A 23,239-nucleotide genomic window follows, 5' to 3' on the forward strand; every position below is an offset into this window, starting at 1 on the left:
TGACAACTGGCAGCTGGGCCAGTGCCCCTGTGTGCTGCAAGCTGAGGACAGTGACACCTGGCAGTCGGGTCACTACCCCTACATGCCGCAAGCCAAGGACAGTGACACGTGGTAGCCAGGCCAGCGCCCCTGCAGGCTATGAACTGTTGCCTTGCTTTGAGGTCTCATCTGCTGGGAATGGCCCCAGCTCTGTGACTGCGACCATGGCATGTCCTGGGCCTCCTGGTGCGCACGGGGAGGTGAGAGGTGCCCCCTGGAATCGCAGGACAAAAACAAAGCAGCTGACCTGTGTCTCAGGTACTGAACCCCAAGGGTGAGGGCTTTCTGCCAACCTCCCCCAGAAATTATACCAACCTCCTCTAGAAATTATTATATCCTCCCCCAGAAATTATATCAACCAACCCCAAAAATTATTATATCATCCCCAGCTGCTGGTCACAGACAGGGCTGAGCAGTCCAGAGAGGCTGTGGTCCATAAAGCCCCAGGTACTGGCTCTACAGCACGAATGCCCGTGTCCATCTGAGCTGCATCCAACCCCAGGGCAGGCACAGAGACACTCCAGCCTCCACATTTACCAAAACGCCTTTTATTTACATAAGAGAAAATCTCACGTGTCCAGCTGGCCTCGTCACGGCCGCTGAAGGCGGCGCTGCTGGGCGAGGAGTGCTGGCTCCAAGGGTGAGACAAGACCACAGGTGCATTGGGGCTTGTTGTGGCCACACCTGTGACCGGGGCTGCAGGGTGAGGTGGCTCCCTCCACACAGGCCCCAGGACACCCACCATGGCAGAGGCCAGGCTGCTGCCCCCACGGCCTCCACGGGGTCACAGGTCCACCTCCACAAGCCCAAGGCAGTAAGCACTGTGCCTCACTTTTGCCAGGCTGAGCCAATGAAGAGGCCCCGCCCTCCCCTTGGAAAACAGGTGCTGTTTTCCTAACCCAGGAAAACGGAAAATGAGCACACTTTCTGTGGCTGTGAAAGTACAAGGAGGGGCTGTGCCCTCGGAGCCACTGCGTGGATGGCGGACAAGGTCTGGGACCCTGCTCCAAGGACCAGGAAGCAGGGGCCATGACCACAGGACAGGCCCAGCCACAGCCCCAGGAGGAGGGACCGCCCTGTATAGCCAGGTCCGGGAGCCTCTTCTGGCTGAGCGGGGCCACGACTCAGCAGGGCCCCGGAACCCGAGCAGGCCTGGAGGACCCTCAGAGCGGGGCAGGGGCGGGCACGCTGGGGAGCGGCAGCTCCAGGGCCGGCGTCTCCGCAGCCTGCGCTGGGCTGGGCTTCCGGTGGTCCAGTTGTTCCAGCTTCTCGCCGAGCTGGGAGTAAAGCTCCTTCACTGCCTCTCCACTCTGAGGGAACCACAGCGGGAACCATGGGGCAGGCGAGGCGCACGGGCAGGCGCAGGGGGTGCAGGGGTGGGTGCCCACCGACCACACAGACACTGCAAGGGCAGCTTGGCACGCACACACGGGGCTGGCAGGGAACAGGCACCTTCACACAGCAGCCCCCCCGGGCACCCACCTGGCCTGTGGGCTCCAGGGCCTTCTGCAAGGCCTCCAGCTTAGACGGGGCCACCCTGGGGTGCAGGTGAATGAGAAGCCGCAGCGCGTGCCGGTGGACGTTCTCCTTCCTGGAAAAGGCCGTGCAGGGCTGGGGCGGAAGGCAGACCCTGCTGTCTGCCCAGGCCAAGCCCGGATGCAGGTCGCCAAGGCCCCTGGAGACAGGACGTGGCCAGTCTCTGGGACCCTCCCCAGCTGTGCCCAGGCACCCTGCAGGGCCACATGCGGGCCCTGGTGCCCAACACACCCACCTGCAGACCCTCTGCCCCAGGTGGGGAACAGCAGCCACCTCTCAGGCTGCGATGGACAAGAGCTGAGGACAGAGTGGGCCAGATGGTGCCCAGCAGGCCTACCTCGGAGAGGCAGTGAGGAAGAAGCCATCGAAGAGGCTGCTGCAGAAGTCCTCAAGGGCAAATTCGTCGGCCAGCAGGGCAAGGCTGCCCGTGAGCAGGTGGAGGAAGATGTCGCCAAAAGCCAAGTCGCCAAAGGTCTCCACTGCAGACACAGCAGCCATCAGCCCAGTGCCACCCACCCTGCCCACCCCAGAGTGCACTTTTGTCCTCAGAGACCTCAGAACCTACTTCTGGGGGTGCTCACATGGGGGTTCTTGGATGTTCTGAGGTGAGAAGCACAGGGTCTCAGCAGGTGAAGAGGCAGGTGGGAGGTGGACGGGGCGGGCGGGTAGGGTGGGACCCTATGCAGGGAAGCAGAGCTGCAGCCTGGGGACAGGAGGAGGGGTGGAGGGAGGAGGAGACAGAAAAACAAGGTGCTCCTCCAGTCCTGAAAGGCCTTGCCCAGTAGCCGAACCCAGGAGAAACAAGCCTAACAAATAAAGGGTCCAGCGCCAACTCCATCGAGTTCTCCCAGACTACCAACTACACTGTGCCACAGGAAAGAGAACAAAGCACTTTCACATTCTTTTTTGAAGCCAGACACCAAAACACAACAAAGACAGCAAGCGTGCCCACAGATGCCTCACATATGACTGCAGCACAGATGCCACGGCCCACAGCAGACATCTGCCAAGGACAAGTGCAGCACCCCACACAGGGCCCTTGCAGGGAGGGAGGGTGGCCGCCTGCGGACTGATGCCCATGGAATGATGCCAGGAGCTGTGGCCAGGCCACACGGAGGTGACATGTGCAGACAGGACAAAGGTGGCCTGCCTAGTACCCCGGATGGCGCCTTTCCGAGGACAGACCCAGCTGGCGCCACCTGTGCTCACGGAGTGACAGAAACATTTCCAGGAGACCCAGACCCCCAAGGTGCCTGCCTGCCACATCTCCCAGGGCCTTGGCCGGCCACGTGGCCACGGGATACGTGGCAGGCACACAGTCCCGACCAGGGGATCCAGCAGCAAGGCCCCACTGGGCAAATGCCCTGATTCCTGCAACTCCAGGGAACCCAAGACTGTGAGACAGGAGAGGGGACGGCAGGCGTATCCCAACCCTGATGGGGCCGTCTGCACAGCAGACAGGAGACACCTGGAGAAGCGCGGCCACTGCCAGGCAGTCAGCAGAGGAGCAGCAGTGAACCCGGCTCAGATGTGACAGTGGCCCGTGGTCACTGTTTTTAATTTTTTTGAGACGGAGTCTTGCTGTCACCCAAGCTGGAGTGCAGTGGCACGATCTGAGCTCACTGCAGCCTCCACCTTCCAGGTTCAAGCGATTCTCCTGCCTCAGCCTCCCTCAGCTGGGATTACAGGCATGCGCCACCACGCCCGGTTAATTTTTCTATTTTTAGTAGAGATGGGATTTCGCCACGTTGGCCATGCTAGTCTCGAACTCCTGACCTCAGATGATCAGCCCACCTCAGCCTCCCAAAGTACTGGGATTACAAGGTGAGCCACCGAGCCTGGCCAGTTTTTTACAGGCATTTAAAGGCAGTCTTTTTTTTTTTTTTTTTGAGATGGAGTCTCACTCTGTTGCCCAGGCTGGAGTGCAGTGGTGCAATCTCGGCTCACTGCAACCTCTGCCTCCTGGATTCAAGCGATTCTCCTGCCTCAGCCTCCCGAGCAGCTGGGACTACAGGCATGCGTCACACACCCGGCTAATTTCTGTATTTTTAACAGAGATGGAATTTCACGACGTTGGCCAGGCTGGTCTGGAACTCTTGACCTCGGTGATCCACCCGCCTCGGCCTCCCAAAGTGCTGGGATCACAGGTGTGAGCCACCGTGCCCAGGCCCCCTCTTTTTTTTTTGAGATGGAGTCTGGCTGTGTCACCCAGGCTGGAGGGCAGTGATCTCAGCTCACGGCAACCTCTGCCTCCCAGGTTCAAGCGATTCTCCTGTAAAGGCATCCTTCTTTTGTAGAGATGCCTACGTCTGCAGCCTGCTTTCTGTGATGTGTCAGATTTACACCCAGACATTGCCCTGAGGGACAGGCGGCCACACGCGGACCCCACGCGGACCCCGGGGAGGCTGGAGATGGTGCTGGGTCCTCACCGTACCGTGCTCTTGACTTTATATTCTTTCACAAATTCCCACTACAAAAAGGTTAAAAAATAAACGGGAGAATTCCAAAAATCAACATCTATTCTTACTAGAACCCACTAAAAACCTAAGAATAAGCTTGCTCTCCCCAAACGTTACTGAAAATGCATATCCCATTGGGAAGCCGAGACAGGCGGATCACGAGGTCAGGAGATCGAGACCATCCTGGCCAACACGGTGAAACCCCGTTTCTACTAAAAAATACAAAAAAACTAGCCGGGCGAGGTGGCGGGCGCCTGTAGTCCCAGCTACTCGGGAGGCTGAGGCAGGAGAATGGTGTGAACCCGGGAGGCGGAGCTTGCAGTGAGCTGAGATCCGGCCACTGCACTCCAGCCTGGGCGACAGAGCGAGACTCCATCTCAAAAAAAAAAAGAAAAAAAGAAAATGCATATCCCAGCCTGTGGGGCAGCCACGTACTCCGAGGAGAAGCCGCACTCCTGGTTCCCTGTTTCTAGCCACAATCAAATGAGAGAAAGAAACAGAAACGCACCCACGGCCTCCCGGGTGAGTCTGTCACTGTGCAAACTCCACAGGGACTGACACAAATCCAGAAGGTGCCGCCCACTGCACACTGGGCTGGGCCATGGCCTCGTGCCCCTGAGCTATACACCTGCACAGCATGTGGCTGTACGGAGTACCGGAGGCTGCTGGGACACAATGGTAAGTAATTGTGTATCTAAACAGAGAAAGTGGAGTAAAAATACAGTATTGTCAGCTCATGTGACCGTGTGGCCGTTATGTGGTCCACGGTGGACAGAATGTTATGTGACACGTGACTGTACTGCAGTGGACAGGCCAAGGCAAATCAAAGTTATTTATAACTATGTTCCCGGAAGTCTCAAAAAATAAACAAACCGGTTCTGCCTGGTGGCCAGCGGCCGGCAGTGCAATGTCCCAGTGTCCTCAAGAGCCTCCCTGAGCCTCCAGAAGGAGCAGCAGTGCTGGCACCCGCATGAGCCCAGGAGGTCATGTCTGCCTGCGCCGTCTGATGCCACTGTCTGTGGTCATTCGTTCCAGCAGCAACAGGAAACCCACGCCCAGGCGACCCAAGCTCAGTGAGAGGGTGGCTGGGGACAGGTTAATACCCACAGGTAACTTCCTCCGCAAAGAAAGCTGGAAAATGCATGCACGCACTGTCCTCGGACACACCAGCCACCGAGAAACACATCAGCCACCGAGAAACACACCAGGCACGTGCCGTGGTGTGGACGTGTCCCCAAGTTCACCGCCAGAAACCTGATCCCCAACGCAACACTGCTGAGGTTGTGAGGGTTCCATCCTCGCCAAAGCATTCACGCTGTTAGCACAGGAGTGGGCTCCTGATAAAAGGGGAAGTCTGGCCCCCTTCTCTGTCTCCATCTGTGTCTCATCTCTAGCTCTGTCTCTCATCTGTCTGTTTCTACGCCTCTCCTGTCTCTGTCTCTCTCATCTCTGTCTCTCATCTGTGTCTCTCATGTCTGTCTCTCTGTCTCTCATCTCAGTCTGTATGTCTGGCTCTCATCTCTGTCTGTGTCCGTCTGTCTCCCCTGCCCGTGCTCTCTTGCCCTCTGCCTTCCACCATGGGATGACACAGCAAAAAGCCCCAGCCAGATGCAGGCCCCTTGGACCTTGGACTTCCCATTCCAGCCCCCGCAGAACTGCTGCTCTTTTTTTTTTTTTTTGGGACGGAGTCTCGCTCTGTCATCCAGGCTGGAGTGCAGTGATGCAATCTCCGCTCACTGCAACCTCCACCTCCCAGGTTCAAGAGATAATCCTGCCTCAGCCTCCCAAGTACCTGGGATTACAGGCGCCCACCACCGTGCCTGACCAATTTTTGTATTTTTTTTAGTAGAGACAGGGTTTCACCATGTTGGCCAGACTGGTCTCAAATTCCTGACCTTGTGATCCGCCCGCCTCAGCCTCCCAAAGCGCTAGGATTACAGGCCTGAGCCACCACGCCCGGGCACCCCTTCCCTTTCTACATTGCTCAGTCTTCAGTCTCTGTTAGAGCAGCATAACGTGGACTAAGACAGCAAACCCCAGACAAGGCCTGAGTCAGCAGGGAAGAGCCCAGGGTCTCTGTCACAGTGGGTACCGCAAGGCTAAAGAGGCCCCATCTCCCACGGGACCTGCAGTTCTACTCTTGAAGGCACCCATTTGGACCCTTCTTCTTCTTCCTGGCTTGCAACAACCCCTCCCCCATGGAGGCTCCCAGGAGGAAGTGGGCCTGTCACCACCACCTGGGTGGGGGACTGGGGCAGAGGATCTCTCTCCCTCCCCTTTGCTCCATCCTCTGAGCAACTGAGGGGTCCCAGGCCCCTGGCCAGTTAGGATGAAATAAGGGCAGCTCTTGCGTCACCTTTTTGTGGGAAAGCACAAAGCTGAACTCCGTCTCCCTTTCCTAGTAAAATGAACTACAAACAAAAACGTAAAAGTGAAAACGAGGCTGTGAACGGTGGCTCAGGCCTGTAATCCTAGCACTTTTGGAGGCCGAGGCGGGCAGATCATGAAGTCAGGAGTTTGAGACCAGCCGAACCAACATGGAGAAACCCCATCTCTACTAAAAATACAAAAATTAGCCTGGCGTGGTGGCGGGTGCCTGTAATCCCAGCTACTCAGGAGGCTGAGGCACGAGAAATCACTTGAACCTGGGAGGCAGAGGCTGCAGTGAGCTGAGGTCGCGCCATTGCACTCCAGCCTGGGCGACAGAGCGAGACTTCGTCTCAAAAAAAAAAAAAAAAAAAAGTGAAAACAAAGCTAGCAAAGTTGGGGCCGGGCGCGGGGCTCAAGCTGTAATCCCAGCACTTTGGGAGGCCGAGATGGGCGGATCACGAGGTCAGGAGATCGAGACCATCCTGGCTAACACAGTGGACCCCGTCTCTACTAAAAATACAAAAAAACTAGCCGGGCGAGGTGGCGGGCGCCTGTAGTCCCAGCACGGGAGGCTGAGGCAGGAGAATGGCGTAAACCTGGAGACGGAGCTTGCAGTGAGCTGAGATCCGGCCACTGCACTCCAGTCCGGGCGACAGAGCGAGACTCCGCCTCAAAAAAAAAAAAAAAAAAAAAAAAAAAAGCTAGCAAAGTTGGAAGTGGGCTGGGGAGATGAGAGCTCCTGGGGGCCCTGGGGCCTGCACCCTGGGCGGGATCGCACGCGGCAGCTGCTGCAGGGAAGGCACTGCCAGCCACCGCCCGTCAGGACTCACCCAGCCCCGGCAGCAGGCGGAGGAGTGCATTCTTGTTCCTCTGCTTGGTGATATGCAGGACGTAGTACAGCCCCACCTCGCAGGCCATGCGCTGCTCCTGCAAAAACCTGTGCCCCGGGCACCATCAGCCCCGCCTGAGCCCCCACACCGACCCCCGCCCAGCCCTGCAGCAGCCCCCCCGGCAACAGTGCCACCCCTGCACCACGGCCACCCCTGCGCCACAGCCACCCCTGCACCACGGCCCTGCAGCCCGTACTTAGTGAAGCTTTCGGGAAGTGTGTTTGGATATGAGACTGGGGCTTTCTCCTCGGCCGGAAGTTTCTGATCCACATTGAAAGTGTAGTCATCCACCAGGAAGGACATGAGCATCGGGAGAAACCTGGTGATGAGCTCTACCTCCTACGAGGAGGGGAGGCCATGAGCGGGCCCCGCCCCTCCCCACCCCACCCCGACGTTGACACACTCCCTGCCCCAGCCCTCCTACTCCCCCAGACACCTCACCAACCCCACCCTCCTCTCCCGGTCCCCAGGTCCCTCTTCCCACCTCCCGAGTCCCCCACCCAGGTCATCTCCTCAAACCCCCTTCTGGGCCTGGATCCACATGGAGTAGCCACCACCTGTGGCCAGCCATGGTCCACGGAGACACCCCAGAACCCCCCGGTGGGCATTTTCCCAAACGGAAGGTGGGCACCTCCAGGAAGGAAGCTTTGGGACCAAAGGGGCCTCCACAATCACTTTGCTAGTGCCTCCCGCTCCACCCCACTTCCAGCCCACAGCTCCTCGGGAGAAATTGGCAGCCCCCACAGGAGGCTTGTTACCATCTTGGGCTCCTTGAAGACCTGGCTGTCAATCATGTCCCAGGCTCCCTGGCCCAGTGCCAGCAGCCGGAGCAGCAGCAGCAGGTCGGGGCTGTCCTGTAGGGAGGACGGGCTCAGTGCCAGTCCCAGGTAGCCGTGTCCTGGCCATGGAGCTCCTCTGACCCTACTCGTTACCCAGCAGGGTCTCTGGTGCCCATGGCCAGGACCACACGACTGCAATCACCAGCCCCACACACGGGGTGAAACCCAGTCTCACAGCAGGGAAGCACGCGCCTCTACCTGGCCACTGCCGTCCACACCCCGACCACCAGAGCCGGCAGGGCGGCCACAGGGCCCCGACAGCTGCCTCCACACCCCGACCACCAGAGCCGGCAGGGCGGCCACAGGGCCCCGACAGCTGCCTCCACACCCCGACACCAGAGCCGGCAGGGCGGCCACAGGGCCCCGACAGCTGCCTCCACACCCCGACCACCAGAGCCGGCAGGGCGGCCACAGGGCCCCGACAGCTGCCTCCACACCCCGACCACCAGAGCCGGCAGGGCGGCCACAGGGCCCCCACAGCTGCCTCCACACCCCGACCACCAGAGCCGGCAGGGCGGCCACAGGGACCCGACAGCTGCCTCCACACCCCGACCACCCAGAGCAGCCAGCAGGGTGGTCACGTGGCCCTGACAGCTGCTGACCAAGCCCACACTCACCCTGGGCAGTGTCTCCTGGCCGACTAGTTCCTGCAGGTGCCTGACTGTGCTCAGCGCCAGCGTGTTGATGGCGAAGGGGTCACACAGGATCATGGACAGGTCCCTGGAAGGAGGCCGCCTTGGCGTTAATGAAACGCCTGTAGCCCCTCCCTTCAGTGGCACACTCCTCAGGAGGGGTGGCCTAGGCTGGGTTCAGGACTGGCAACGAGCGCCCATCACATGCTGGGTTTCTTAAAAAAGGCTTAAAGTTGGCCGGGCGTGGTGCCTCACGCCTGTAATCCCAGCACTTTGGGAGGCCGAGGCGGGTGGATCACGAGGTCAGGAGATCAAAAACCATCCTGGCTAACACGGTGAAACCCCATCTCTACTAAAAACACAAAAAATTAGCTGGGTGTGGTGGCGGGCACCTGTAGTCCCCGCTACTCGGGAAGATGAGGCATGAGAATGGCGTGAACTCGGGAGGTAGAGCTTGCAGTGAGCCAAGATCGCGCTACTGCTCTCCAGCCTGGATGACAGAGCGAGACTCCGTCTCAAGAAAAAAAAAAAAAAAAGCTTAAGGTTTGCAATTTGTCCTTAACATGTTCGATCTTCCAAATTAAAGAGTTAAAAAGACAAACAAAATAAAGCCTGAGTGTGGTGGCTCATGCCTGTCATCCCAGCACTCTGGGAGGCTGAGGCAGCAGGATCAATGCCCAGGAGATGAGGGAGACTGTACCGCGGCACTGAAGCCTGGGTGACAGAGACCCTGTCTCAAAAAGAAGAAAAAAAGTGGCAAAGGTGCGGCCAGGCAGCACTGTGTCTATACACCAGCCAGAGAATGCTGGAAAGCAAATGCCAACAGATACCCCTAAGCTCAGAGGCTGGCTCCATGCCACCGCAGACACCAGAGCCCCCAGCCCCTGGGCCTGGCTACAGAATGCAGAGTTGAGGAGGGAGACTTTGCTACCCAGACACATCCCAACAACCGTGTCCCTCAGCTGTGGGCCAGCAGTGCACAACATAGCTCTACTGAAACATCCAGGAGGCTGGGTGCGGGGGCTCAGGCCTGTAATCCCAGCACTTTGGAAAGCTGAGGCGGATCACCTGAGGTCAGGGGTTCGAGACCAGCCTGGCCAACATGGTGAAACCCTGTCTCTACTAAAAAATACAAAAATTAGCTGGGCGCAGTGGCACGTGCCTCTAATACCAGCTACTTGGGAGGCTGAGGCAGGAGAATGGCTTGAGCCTGGGAGGCGGAGGTTGCAGTGAGCAGAGATCGCACCATTGCACTCCATCCTGGGCTATAGAATGAGACTCTATCTCAAAAAAAACAAAAGGAAAAGCAACCTCAGGGAATAAACACCTGCTACCCACGACAAAACACAGCGAGCACAGACCAGCTGCGCACAGGGCCCTGGGGGACAGAGGCTTCATGGAGCCGACCCTCACCCCAGCACCTGCTCCTGGCCCTTCTTGACTCCATCGAGAAACCCCTGCAGCTCCCGCGCCCTCTTGCTGTCCACGAACCGCTCTCGGATGCAGGCGTCCAGGCACCAGGTGAACTGCAAGGAGGAAGCACGGTCGGGAGCAGACCAAGCCTCCCAGGATGACCAGAGATCCGGCCCCAAACACAGCCGCAGGCCCCGGCCTCTCGCTCAGTCACAGCTGCTGTGAGGGAAGGCACCGGGCACCAGTCTCCTGACGGTGCAGAGTTCCCCACACCTCTAGGCCGAAGCAGCAGGGTCAGGACAGCAGTGGAGACAGTGATGATGTTTCTTTCTAAAAGGGGACTCCCTCATGGCACCCTGAGTGTGGGGGTGGCCACTGCAGCACTCCAAGCAATGGAAGCCTCGGAGGGTGACTCAAGTCCCGGGAAGATGGTCCCGAGGCTGGAGGGTCCATATGAAGGGAAACCCCATTCCTGGAGCACTCGGTACCTGGCCAACAAGTAGTCCCACAGGCCAGGTTTGGAAAGATGGGAGGAAGCTGGGGCAATGGTCAAGGTCCAGCCTGTAGGTCCTACAGGCCTTGGGAACAGACAAAGGGCTGGACGGGGCAAGAGAGTCCCAGGGAACGGCCAGGTCTCTGGCTCAGATGCGGGGGACTAGCCTCCTTCCCCCATCAGGGTCTGGAGAGGAGCCAAGATGCCAACACACAGCAGGACAGAAAGATCACAGCCCAGGAAACAGGCTTGGGAGAGGAGGGCGCCCAGGTGGTCACCGGCCCAGCCAAACCCACAGGGAGGAGAGGAGCCAGGAGGGCCAGGAGGAAGGAGGGAGGGCAGTGGGCAGTGCTACCTTCAGGAGGGCGGGGGGGAAGGAGAGAGGGCAGTGCTACCTCCAGGACCGGGGGTGGGGGGAAGGAGGGAGGGCAGTGCTACCTTCAAGAGGGCCGGTGTGGGGGAAGGAGGGAGGGCTGTGCTACCTTGTGGCACGGGTCCACTGTGCAGATCTCACCCACGTCCAGGTCGTGCAGGGACATGAGCAGCTCAGCCCGCAGCGTGCAGTAGTGCACATTCCGCGTGCGCAGGAAGAGCGTACGCAGAAACTGCAGCACCATGTCGTACAGCTTCACGTTCTTCCCCACCATCTGCGTCAGCCGCTGCACCACCTGCAGTGAGAAGCACCATCAGCTCCCGGGACCCTCCCGGGCTCCGCCACAATGAAGACACGTGGCCATCACGCGCAGGGTGGTGCGGCCCCTCCCTGGACATCCGGATATCTGTCTTTCCTACTTTTTGGCAGAAAATGTTCCCTCCTCTCTTATGAAATATTGGCACCCAGTGTGATGGTAGCAGGTTCTGTTAATTTTACCTTTTTTACAACTTTTTTTGAGACAAGGCCTTGCTCTGTTGCCCAGGCTGGAGTGCACTGTTGAGACTGTGGCTGGCTGCAGCCTTGACCTCCTGGGAGCGAGTGATTCTCCTGCCCCAGCCTCCTGAGTAGCTGGGACTACAATGGCATGCCACCATGCCCAACCTTTTTTTTTTCTTTTGAGAGAGAGTCTTGTGCTGTCGCCCAGGCTGGAGTGCAATGGTAGGATCTCGGCTCGCTGCAACCTCCGCCTCCCAGATTCAAGCTATTCTCCCGTCTCAGCCTGTAGTTGGGATTACAGGCACAGGCCGCCAAGCCCAGCTAATTTTTTGTATTTTAGTAGAGACAAGGTTTCCCATGTTGCCCGGGCTGGTCTTCTGAGCTCAAGTGATCCACCCACCTTGGCCTCCCAAAGTGCTAGGATTACAGGCGTGAGCCACCACACCTGACCCAGTTTTTAACTTTTTTTTTCTTCTTTTGAGACTGAGTCTCACTCTGTCGCCTAGGCTGGAGTACAGTGGTGCAATCTTGGCTCACTGCAACCTCCGCCTCCCAGGTTCAAGTGATTCTCCTGCCTCAGACTCCTGAGTAGCTGGGATTACAGGGGCACACCACCACGTCTGGCTAATTTTTGTATTTTTAGTAGAGATGGGTTTTTACCATGTTGGTCAGGCTTGTCTTGAACTCCTGACCTCGTGATCTGCCCACCTTGGCCTCCCAAAGTGCTGGTATTACAGGTGTGAGCCACTGTGCCGGTCTAATTTAACTTTTTTTTTTTTTTTTTTTTGAGACGGAGTCTCGCTCTCACCCAGGCTGGAGTGCAGTGGCTGGATCTCAGCTCACTGCAAGCTCCGCCTCCTGGGTTTACGCCCTTCTCCTGCCTCAGCCTCCCGAGTAGCTGGGACTACAGGCGCCCGCCACCACGCCCAGCTAGTTTTTTGTATTTTTTAGTAGAGACGGGGTTTCACTGTGTTAGCCAGGATGGTCTTGATCTCCTGACCTCGTGATCCGCCCGTCTCGGCCTCCCAAAGTGCTGGGATTACAGCCTTGAGCCACCACGCCCGGCCTAATTTAACTTTTTAAAAGAGAATTGGGCTTGGCACGGTGGCTCACGGCTGTAACTGCAGCAAATCGGTAGGCCAAGGTGGGTGGATTACCTGAGGCCAGGAATTCGAGACCAGCCTGGCCAACATGGTGAAACCCCATCTCTACTAAAAATATAAAAATTAGTCGGCCGGGCGCGGTGGCTCAAGCCTGTAATCCCAGCACTTTGGGAGGCCGAGACGGGCGGATCACGAGGTCAGGAGATCGAGACCATCCTGGCTAACACGGTGAAACCCCGTCTCTACTAAAAATACAAAAAAAATTAGCCGGGCGAGGTGGCGGGCGCCTGTAGTCCCAGCTACTCGGGAGGCTGAGGCAGGAGAATGGCGTAAACCCGGGAGGCGGAGCTTGCAGTGAGCTGAGATCCGGCCACTGCACTCCAGTCCCGGCGACAGAGCGAGACTCCGCCTCAAAAAAAAAAAAATTAGTCAAGCGCGGTGGTGGGCACCTATAATGCCAGCTACTCAGGAGGTTGAGGCAGGAGAATCACTTGAACCTGGGAGAATGAGATTGCAGTCAGCGGAGATCACACCACTGCACTCCAGCCTGGGCAACAAGCAACTCCGTCTCAAAAAAATAAAATAAAATAAAGTAAAGGCCGGGCGCGGTGGCTCAAGCCTGTAATCCCAGCACTTTGGGAGGCCGAGACAGGCAGATCACGAGGTCAGGAGATCGAGACCATCCTGGCTAACATGGTGAAACCCCATCTCTACTAAAAAATACAAAAAAACTAGCTGGGCGAGGTGGCAGGCGTCTGTAGTCCTGGCTACTCGGGAGGCTGAGGCAGGAGAATGGCGTAAACCCGGGAGACGGAGCTTGCAGTGAGCTGAGATCTGGCCACTGCATCCATCCTGGGCAACAGAGCGAGACTCCGTCTCAAAAAAAAATTTTAAAAAATAAATAAAAAATAAAGTAAAATATAAAGTTAAATTAAATTAAAATAAATAAAATAAAAATAAAATAAAATAATAAACTCGGCCAGGCGCAGTTGCTCAAGCCTGTAATCCCAGCACTTTGGGAGGCCGAGACGGGGAGATCATGAGGTCAAGAGATCGAGACCATCCTGGCTAACACGGTGAAACCCCGTCTCTACTAAAAGTACAAAAAAACTGGCCGGGCGGGTGGCTCAAGCCTGTAATCCCAGCACTTGGGAGGCCGAGACGGGCGGATCACGAGGTCAGGAGATCGAGACCATCCTGGCTAACACTGTGAAACCCCGTCTCTACTAAAAATAGAAAAAAAATAGCGGGCGAGGTGGCGGGCGCCTGTAGTCCCAGCTACTCGGGAGGTTGAGGCAGGAGAATGGCGGTAAACCCGGGAGGCGAGCTTGCAGTGAGTGAGATCCGGCCACTGCACTCCAGGCCGGCGACAGAGCGAGACTCCGTCTCAAAAAAAAAAAAAAAAAAAAAAAAAAAAAAAAAGTACAAAAAACTAGCCAGGCGAGGTGGTGGGCGCCTGTAGTCCCAGCTACTCGGGAGGCTGAGGTGGGAGAATGGCGTAAACCCGGGAGGCAGAGCTTGCAGTGAGCTGAGATCCAGCCACTGCACTCCAGCCTGGGTGACAGAGCGAGACTCTGTCTCAAAAATAAATTAATTAATTAAATTAAATAAAAATAAACTCAAAAAATTAAAAAATTTTAAAAATAAAATAAAATAAATTAAAAAAAATAAAAATAGGCCAGGCGTTGGCCGGGCGCGGTGGCTCACGCCTGTAATCCCAGCTCTCAGGGAGGCAGAGGCGGGAGGATAGCTTGAGCCCAGGAGTTCGAGACCTGCCTGGGTAATACAGCAAGACCCCGTTCTCCACAAAAAGGAAAAAATAAAATAAAAGACAAAAAAAAAAAAAAAATAGGCCAGGCGCAGTGGCTCATGCCTGTAATCCCAGCATTCTGGGAGGCTGAGGCGGGCGGATCACGAGGTCAGGAGATCAAGACCATCCTGGCTAACACGGTGAAACCCCAACCTCTACTTAAAAAAAAATTGCAAAAAATTAGCCGGGCGTGTTGGTGGGCACCTGTAGTCCCAGCTACTCAGGAGGCTGAGGCAGAGTAACTGCCTGAACCTGGGAGGCGGAGCTTGCAGTGAGCCGAGATTGGGCCACTGCACTCCAGCCTGGGCAACAGAGCGAGACTCGGTCTCAAAAATAAATAAATAGATAAATAAAAATAAAATAAATTTAAAGAATAAAAATAATAAAATAAAATGAAACAAAATAAAATAAAAATAAAAGAATCAACCTAGGACTAAGCCGACCAAGCAATTCCCTCACAGACAGAAATCGGTACAGGCAGCACCAGGTCACCAGAAGAGATGGGGTAGGAGAAAGGCCTGGGAAATGCAGGGCACCCCACAGTTCGCAGAGGGGTCCAAGGGCTCTGTCTGACAGCAACGGAACAAGAAAAAGGCCCATGGAGGACCTGACTGGGAATAAACAAACAGGGAAGGGAGAACAAAGGTGGCACTAGCCACCCCCAACAAGCCATGCACGTGGTCAGGACCCACGGCCTGAAGGGAGCCCAGAGCCACACGAACTGTTCAGCACTTGAAGTGCAGTAGTTCAGAAGGGCGCTAACTGTGAAAGCCTCACTAGGTTTCAAATCTCAGTGACCCTCCCACAAAAAGCATTATAGCTCAATATTTTTCTTTTGCTTTTAAGACAGTGTCTCAGGCCGGGCGCGGTGGCTCAAGCCTGTAATCCCAGCACTTTGGGAGGCCGAGACGGGCGGATCACAAGGTCAGGAGATCGAGACCATCCTGGCTAACCCGGTGAAACCCCGTCTCTACTAAAAAATATAAAAAACTAGCCGGGCGAGGTGGCGGGCGCTTGTAGTCCCAGCTACTCGGAGGCTGAGGCAAGAGAATGGCGTAAACCCGGGAGGCGGAGCTTGCAGTGAGCTGAGATCCGGCCACTGCACTCCAGCCTGGGCGACAGAGCGAGACTCCGTCTCAAAAAAAAAAAAAAAAAAAAAAGACAGTGTCTCTCACTCTGCCGCCCAGGTTGGAGTGCAGTGGCTCAATCACACCTCACTGCAGGTTCCATCTCCTGGGCCCAAGTGATTCTTCTGCTTCAGCCTCCTCAGTAATTGGTACAACAGGTATGTGCCACCATGCTTAGTTAAATTTTTTTTCTTATAGAGACAAGGTCTCCCTTTGGTCTTCAACTACTAAGCTCAAGCGATCCTCCCACCTCAGCCTCCCAAAGTACTAGGAGTACAGGCGTGAGCCACGGTACCCAGCCCAATCCTTCACATGAATTACATGCTGAAAGATAATACTTTGGATATACTGGACCAAAGAAAACATCAATGAAATTGATCTCACTTTTTTTTTCTTAATGTGGATACTGAAAAATCTTAACTTATAGTTCACTTTATCTTTCTATCAAACGGTGCTAAAGTTGGTTACAGCCAGGCTCACACCTATAATCCCAGCACTTTGGGAGGCCAAGGTGGGCGGATCACTTGAGGTCAGGAGTTCCTCTTGGTTCAGCCTGGTCAACAAGATGAAACCCTGTCCATACTAAACAAACACAAAAATCAGCCAGGCATGGTGGGGCTGGCCTGTAGTCCCAGCTACTCGAGAGGCTGAGGCAGGAGAATTGCTTGAACTCAGGAGGCAGAGGTTGCAGTGAGCCGAGTTCGAGGCACTGCACTCCAGCCTGGGTGACAGAGCAAGACTCCATCTGAAAAAAAAAAACCAGAAAAAAAAAAAAGGACCAGGCAGAGTGGCTCATGCCTACAATCCCAGCACTTTGGGAGGCCAAGGCAGGCGGATCATGTGAGCTCAGGAGTTCAAGGCAAGCCTGGCAAACACGATGATACTAAAAATACCAAAATTGGCTGGGCATGATGGCACACGCCTATAATCCCAGCTACTGGGGTGGCTGAGGCAGAAAAGCTTAAACCAGGAGGCAGAGGCTGCAGTGAGCCCAGATCATACCATTGCACTTCTGCCTGGGTGACAAGAGCGAAACTCCTGTCTCAAAAAAAAAAAGAAAGAAAGAAAAGGGAAAAGGCGGGCGCGGTGGCTCAAGCCTGTAATCCCAGCACTTTGGGAGGCCGAGACGGGCGGATCACAAGGTCAGGAGATCGAGACCATCTGGCTAACCGGTGAAACCCCGTCTCTACTAAAAAATATAAAAAACTAGCCGGGCGAGGTGGCGGGCGCTTGTAGTCCCAGCTACTCGGGAGGCTGAGGCAAGAGAATGGCGTAAACCCGGGAGGCGGAGCTTGCAGTGAGCTGAGATCCGGCCACTGCACTCCAGCCTGGGCGACAGAGCGAGACTCCGTCTCAAAAAAAAAAAAAAAAAAAAAAAGACAGTGTCTCTCACTCTGCCGCCCAGGTTGGAGTGCAGTGGCTCAATCACACCTCACTGCAGGTTCCATCTCCTGGGCCAAGTGATTCTTCTGCTTCAGCCTCCTCAGTAATTGGTACAACAGGTATGTGCCACCATGCTTAGTTAAATTTTTTTTCTTATAGAGACAAGGTCTCCTTTGGTCTTCAACTACTAAGCTCAAGCGATCCTCCCACCTCAGCCTCCCAAAGTACTAGGAGTACAGGCGTGAGCCACGGTACCCAGCCCAATCCTTCACATGAATTACATGCTGAAAGATAATACTTTGGATATACTGGACCAAAGAAAACATCAATGAAATTGATCTCACTTTTTTTTTCTTAATGTGGATACTGAAAAATCTTAACTTATAGTTCACTTTATCTTTCTATCAACGGTGCTAAAGTTGGTTACAGCCAGGCTCACACCTATAATCCCAGCACTTTGGGAGGCCAAGGTGGGCGGATCACTTGAGGTCAGGAGTTCCTCTTGGTTCAGCCTGGTCAACAAGATGAAACCCTGTCCATACTAAACAAACACAAAATCAGCCAGGCATGGTGGGGCTGGCCTGTAGTCCCAGCTACTCGAGAGGCTGAGGCAGGAGAATTGCTTGAACTCAGGAGGCAGAGGTTGCAGTGAGCCGAGTTCGAGGCACTGCACTCCAGCCTGGGTGACAGAGCAAGACTCCATCTGAAAAAAAAAACCAGAAAAAAAAAAAAGGACCAGGCAGAGTGGCTCATGCCTACAATCCCAGCACTTTGGGAGGCCAAGGCAGGCGGATCATGTGAGCTCAGGAGTTCAAGGCAAGCCTGGCAAACACGATGATACTAAAAATACCAAAATTGGCTGGGCATGATGGCACACGCCTATAATCCCAGCTACTGGGGTGGCTGAGGCAGAAAAGCTTAAACCCAGGAGGCAGAGGCTGCAGTGAGCCCAGATCATACCATTGCACTTCTGCCTGGGTGACAAGAGCGAAACTCCTGTCTCAAAAAAAAAAAGAAAGAAAGAAAAGGGAAAAGGCCGGGCGCGGTGGCTCAAGCCTGTAATCCCAGCACTTTGGGAGGCCGAGGTGGGCGGATCACGAGGTCAGGAGATCGAGACCATCCTAGCTAACACGGTGAAACCCCATCTCTACTAAAATACAAAAAATTAGCCGGGCGTGGTGGCGGGCGCCTGTAGTCCCAGCTACTCGGGAGGCTGAGGCAGGAGAATGGAGTGAACCCAGGAGGCGGAGCTTGCAGTGAGCCGAGATCGCGCCACCGCACTCCAGCCTGGGTGACAGAGAGAGACTTCGTCTCAAAAAGAACAAAGAAAATTGTCAGCAAGTTTCAGTTTAGAACAATGCCAATATTATTAACAGACAGAACCCTGGGTTTGCTATCCTCTGAAAAATGAAAAACAACTCAACTGCAACCATATTAACAAATCATTTAAATACCCAAAAGTTGAAGGACCAGGCCGGGCGCGGTGGCTCACGCCTGTAATCCCAGCACTTTGGGAGGCCAAGGCGGGTGGATCATGAGGTCAGGAGATCAAGACCATCCTGGCTAACACGGTGAAACCCCGTCTCTACTAAAAATACAAAAAATTAGCCAGGTCTGGTGGTGGGCACCTGTAGTCCCAGCTACTTGGAAGGCTGAGTTAGGAGAATGGAGTGAACCCGAGAGGTGGAGCTTGCAATGAGCCAAGATCGCACCATTGCACTTGCACTCCAGCCTGGGCAACAGAGCAAGACTACGTCTCAAAAAAAAAAAAAAGAAAAAGAAAAAAAGAGGGCTACCCCGGCTACTCTGGCTCAGCATGGCTGCTTTGGCAACTGTTCTTTTCACAGGTGTCTGGAGGCTGCACTTTGGTGCAGCCGCTTGGGCGGGCGGCCAGCCAGTGGTGACTACAGCAGGGACTGGTGGCCAACCCCTCCAGCTACGGGCCCCTTACAGAGCTCCCAGACTGGTCATAGGTAGATGGCCGCCCTGCTCCCCCAGAGAAAGGCCAGCTTTGAAGAAAAGCTGAAAGGGAGAAGTTTGTAAGACGAGTTGCACTGCTGTCACAGAAAATGGACGCTGGATTACAAGCATGGCAGCTCAGACAGCAGAAGTTGCAGGAAGAACAAGGAAGCAGGAAAATGCTCTTAAACCCAAAGGGGCTTCAGTGAAGAGCCCACTTCCAAGTCAATAAAAAGCAACTCTTGCCTCCCTTCCTCAGCCCCTCTCTGGATTTCTTATCACCTAGATGCTTCATCCCAGCCAGAAGAGAGCCTTCACATTCCCCATCTGTGTTCGGAGCAAAAGAGCTGGGACACCAAGAACAAGCTGTTAGATCACTGCCTGGGAGGTTTGGCTTGGTGCCCTCATCTCTGGCTCCATTCCAGTTCAGCTAAGTCTTGCTTTAAAATGTTTACCTCCTTTGCAGGCCATAGGACTGGCCCAACTATGAGAAATAGCTGTTCTGTGAACATGAAAAGGGGACCAACAGTTTTCCTGGTTCTAGCCGGCACTCAAGCCTTTACCAGCCCGCACACAGCTTAGGCCATGTACAGCTGTCATCTAATACGTGTTTTCATGAAATGGAAAAAAAAAGTTGAAGGACCAAACAGAACTTGCTTTTTAGAGGTGGGCGGGGGGCGGGGAGGTGCCGTACACAGTGGCTCAGGCCTGTAATCCCAGCACTTTGGGAGGCCGAGGCGGGCGGATCATGAGGTCAGGAGATAGAGACCATCCTGGCTAACGCGGTGAAACCCCGTCATCAATAAAAATACAAAAAATTAGCCGAGCGTGGTGGCGGGAGCCTGTAGTCCCAGCTATTCGGGAGGCTGAGGCAGGAGAATAGCATGAACCCGGGAGGCAGAGCTTGCAGTGAGCCAAGATCAGGCCATCGTACTCCAGCCTGGGCGACAAAGCGAGACTCCGTCTCAAAAAAAAAAAAAAAAAAGTAGGGGAGGGGGTGCTGTAACTTCTCATTAGGGACCTTTCTGTAGATTTTAATGTTGTCCATATATCACTTTAAGAAACAGTAAAATACAAACAGAAAAACAACCAACTTTCTTTCCAGCACGTGTACAAGCCAGCCCTCCCCTACCACCCAGCCAAGCAGCAGAACCATCCAACCATTCACAGAGCAGCAGAGTGTTGATCCCCAGGCAGCTGAAGGGGGCTAGCCATGGCACCCCCAAAAGGTGCCCCACCCTGCACACGGCCTGTGCCCTCACCTCGCCCTGGCGCCTAGTCTTGGGGGAAGGGCTGAAGAAGTTGTGTAGGACAGAGAGCTCCGTACTGAAGAGCGCGCTCTCCTTCTCCAGGATGTACTGCTTCAGCAGCGGGGAAACCTCGTCCCCGAAGAGGGCCTGGTTGTCTTGCCAGATCTGCCGCTTCACCTCCACGGCGCAGGCTCGATACAGCTCCTTGTCAGCCATTACTAGCTTCAGCTTTTTCTCAGGAACCTACATGACACCACAGGCAGCCTGTGAGTGGCACCTGTATCCCGGATCTCCCTTAAGACAAGCCAAGAGGCCTCAGCACCCCCCTCCAGACCACCTGCAGCTAAGCCCCACCCCACAGGACACCTATGACTGGTTCCCTGGCCCCAGCAGGTTCAGGCAGACATGCTAAATACCAACAGCTCTTTCCCAGGAGGGGCCCCACTCCCCAACTCCTCTGCTAAGGTTCAGTCTCCACGTGGCTCATGTGGGAGAAGCCAGCCAGAGCTCACCATGGACAGCACTCCGGCAGGTGGCGTGGGAAGCTCCCGGAGCTAGGTGGCCACCAAAACTTCCACCGACTAAGGGCATGAGGGGTGGGCAGACGGTCCACGCCACCACCTCAGGGTTAGAGTTAGGGCCCTACCTTGGGCAGGTGCTTCATGACGCACATCACCACGGGCTGCAGGGACGGCATCTTGACCAGAGAAAAGCTCTTCTCTAGAAGGTCTTCCAGCTTCTTGTACCTGGAACAACTCACAGGATTGATGGTGCAGCGATGCGCCAGATCAGAGCAGCTACCTGCTTGTCCCCACACAGGTAACAGCTACCAGCACAAGCCTCCACGCACAGGACACATGGGGCAAGGCTCCACACTCAGACACAGACCCAGGCCACCTCTGGGAGCAAGGATGTGGAGCCAAAAGGCTCCACATAAATGCCCCTGAGTCGATCCAAGGCTGCGAGAACAGCTGCACATCTCACCTGCCCACCCCTCCCGCTGACCCACCTTTCCTCAGCCTTCCCCTCCGAAGCGATGGCTGACACTCGCTCCAGCAGCTTGTCCCGCAGCTCATCGAACACCGACTGGTGGAACTCCAGCCGCGGCGTCCCGTGCAGGTCCAAGAAGGGGAGGGCCGACTGAAGAGACGGCAGCAGCACGCCATTCTCTGTCTGAGGAAGTCAAGAGAAATCTCAGCCGCAGCCCAGTGCGCCCGGGCACCCCAAGGTTCTAAGAGCTCGAACCCAGGGAGGTACGAACCCAGGTGTTCCCAGCCGTCCAGCAAAGGGGTGCTGGCTCTGGACTCCACCCCCAAAACAAGACTCAGACACCAACAGAAAGCCGGAAAACTTCCGGCGCCTCCGCCAGGCCCGACTCCCGCGCAGGCAGCCCTGCCCTCGTACCGGGCTCCCCCCGCCCCGGGAGCTGCCCCACCTGGAACTGCTCGATGGCCTTGAGCGGCTCCGTGCAGTTGGTCAGGGTCTCCTTCAGGTCCTCGCCGTTGGCCACGCCCAGGTCCTGCAGCCCCGCGAACATGGCCGAGGCCCCGGCCGCCGCCCGGCTAGGCGCCCCATCCCCAGCCCGCTCCCCAGTCGCCGCCGCAGACACCCCAGAAGCCCGCTCTGCCGGGCCTCGGGGGCCGCCCGAGCCCCGCTCCCCGGCGCCCTCCAGCTCGTCGAGGTCCCGCCCGCCGCGCGGCTCCGCGCGCGTCCCGCAGCCGCCCACTTCCGCCCCGCACCGCCCGGGTCCGCCCGCCAACCGGCCCCCTGGAAACGCCGCTGGAGCCGCGCGCAGGTTCCTGGGAGCAGCGCCCTCTCCCGGCGCGAGAGAGCCCGCCCAGCCAGCCCAGTACGCATGCGCCCGCCCGTCCCGCCCGGTCCCGCCCGGTCCCGCCCGGTCCCGCCCGGTCCCGCCCGGTCCCGCCCGGTCCCGGGGTTTCTGGCAGAAGAGGGCGGGTGGGAGCGTGGGGGGCGGACGCAGGGTCGGTGTGCTCCGCCAACTGACGTCATCTCAGCCGAGTGAATTTCGTGTACATAAGCATGGAAAACGCTCTTGTTGATCTCGCGGCAGCCACGCGCCGCAGGGACGCTTTGCTGGGGGTTGAGCCCCCCGCCCCTCCGCTCTGCAGGTGCAGGACACGGGCGCAGACTCCCTCCCTCCTGAGCGTGGCTTCCTCCGCGTGAAACGGGCACGAAGCCCACTCTAGCGCTGTCGCCAAGACTGAGGTCTGAGCGCCTTCAGGGGGCCGGGGCCTGGCGGAGACCGGGCCCGCAGCGGGAGCGCGAGCGACGGCCGCCCTCCCCGGCACCGGGAGGCTGTGGCGCCCACCGAGCTCCGCGGAGCCGTGAGGGAGTGTCCAGGTTCCACAGTGTCCCTTCTCATCCCAGGCGGGTGGGCTTCCCGGGCCTCCCCGCCTCTCCAGCCCGCCGCCCTCCCGCAGGCAGTGCCGCGCCAAGCACCCGACACACACCCTCTCTCTTTTCGGTCTTCCCTGCCGAGTTTTTCCTCTAGAAATTTCTTTTCCGCTGCCCAACAAACTCTTGCTCTTCCTTAAAGGCTCCTTCCTCCACCTCCTCCAGGAAGCCCTCCCTCCTCAGCCCAGCTAGAGGAGATCGTTGCATCCTTCCTGCCGCTCCCACTCCTAGCTTTGTGTCTCACCAGGGGTGCCTGGTGGTGCAGCCATGAGCAGAGCTCCTGTTCCCACAAGCCGGGCCAAGCTCCCAAGGCCAGGGCTACCACAGCTCTCTTGCTGCTGGCCAAGTTGGTCACCCCAAGGGTGAAGGTACCGGTGCCTTGATCCAACCCCCAGCTGGTTCGGTGGCAGAGGAGGGCAAGGGGCACAGCACACACACAGTCCTAGGACCTTGGATTCCTCTCTGCGAAAGGGGATGGTGCTGAGGCCACAGTAGCAGCTGCCCAGAGCCTTTTTGAAGGGGTTGAGCTCTGGGCCTGGTCTGGGTCCTGGGTCTGGGAAGGACTTGGGGAGATACAGGTGACGGCACTGCAGGTAAGCCTCCTGCAAGTGGCAGCCTTGGGGCCCGACGCTGGGTAGGAGGGCAGGCCA

The 23,239-nt window shown here is 56.5% G+C and overlaps 1 protein-coding gene and 1 pseudogene across 1 annotated transcript; one reads left to right on the forward strand and one right to left on the reverse strand.

Moving 5' to 3' along the window:
- Nucleotides 1-571: 571 nt before the first annotated feature.
- NELFB (negative elongation factor complex member B) lies at nucleotides 572-21,992 on the reverse strand. The gene is made up of 13 exons (XM_033238404.1): nucleotides 21,610-21,992; nucleotides 21,184-21,347; nucleotides 20,821-20,920; nucleotides 20,187-20,417; nucleotides 11,154-11,339; nucleotides 10,179-10,291; nucleotides 8,751-8,853; nucleotides 8,053-8,148; nucleotides 7,491-7,633; nucleotides 7,235-7,341; nucleotides 1,913-2,054; nucleotides 1,522-1,630; nucleotides 572-1,349 (listed from the first exon to the last, which is right to left on the reverse strand). Exons 1-13 carry the CDS (start codon nucleotides 21,709-21,711, stop codon nucleotides 1,203-1,205), a joined length of 1,743 nt encoding a protein of 580 aa, XP_033094295.1. The 5' UTR covers nucleotides 21,712-21,992; the 3' UTR covers nucleotides 572-1,202.
- On the forward strand, nucleotides 18,782-19,113 carry LOC117099093 (annotated as a pseudogene).
- Nucleotides 21,993-23,239: the final 1,247 nt, after the last annotated feature.

Source organism: Trachypithecus francoisi, unplaced genomic scaffold (assembly GCF_009764315.1).
Source record: "Trachypithecus francoisi isolate TF-2019V2 unplaced genomic scaffold, Tfra_2.0 Lachesis_group16, whole genome shotgun sequence".
Lineage (NCBI taxonomy): Eukaryota > Metazoa > Chordata > Mammalia > Primates > Cercopithecidae > Trachypithecus > Trachypithecus francoisi.

Coding starts and splice junctions, on each gene's coding strand:
- NELFB (XM_033238404.1), bottom strand. CDS start 21,711: ATGTTCGCGGGGCTGCAGGACCTGGGCGTGGCCAACGGCGAGGACCTG. Junction 8,854..10,178: donor GGCCAGGAGCAGGTGCTGGG/GTGAGGGTCGGC, acceptor GCCTCCTTCCAG/GGACCTGTCCATGATCCTGT. Junction 7,634..8,052: donor TCTTCAAGGAGCCCAAGATG/GTAACAAGCCTC, acceptor CCCTCCTCGTAG/GAGGTAGAGCTCATCACCAG.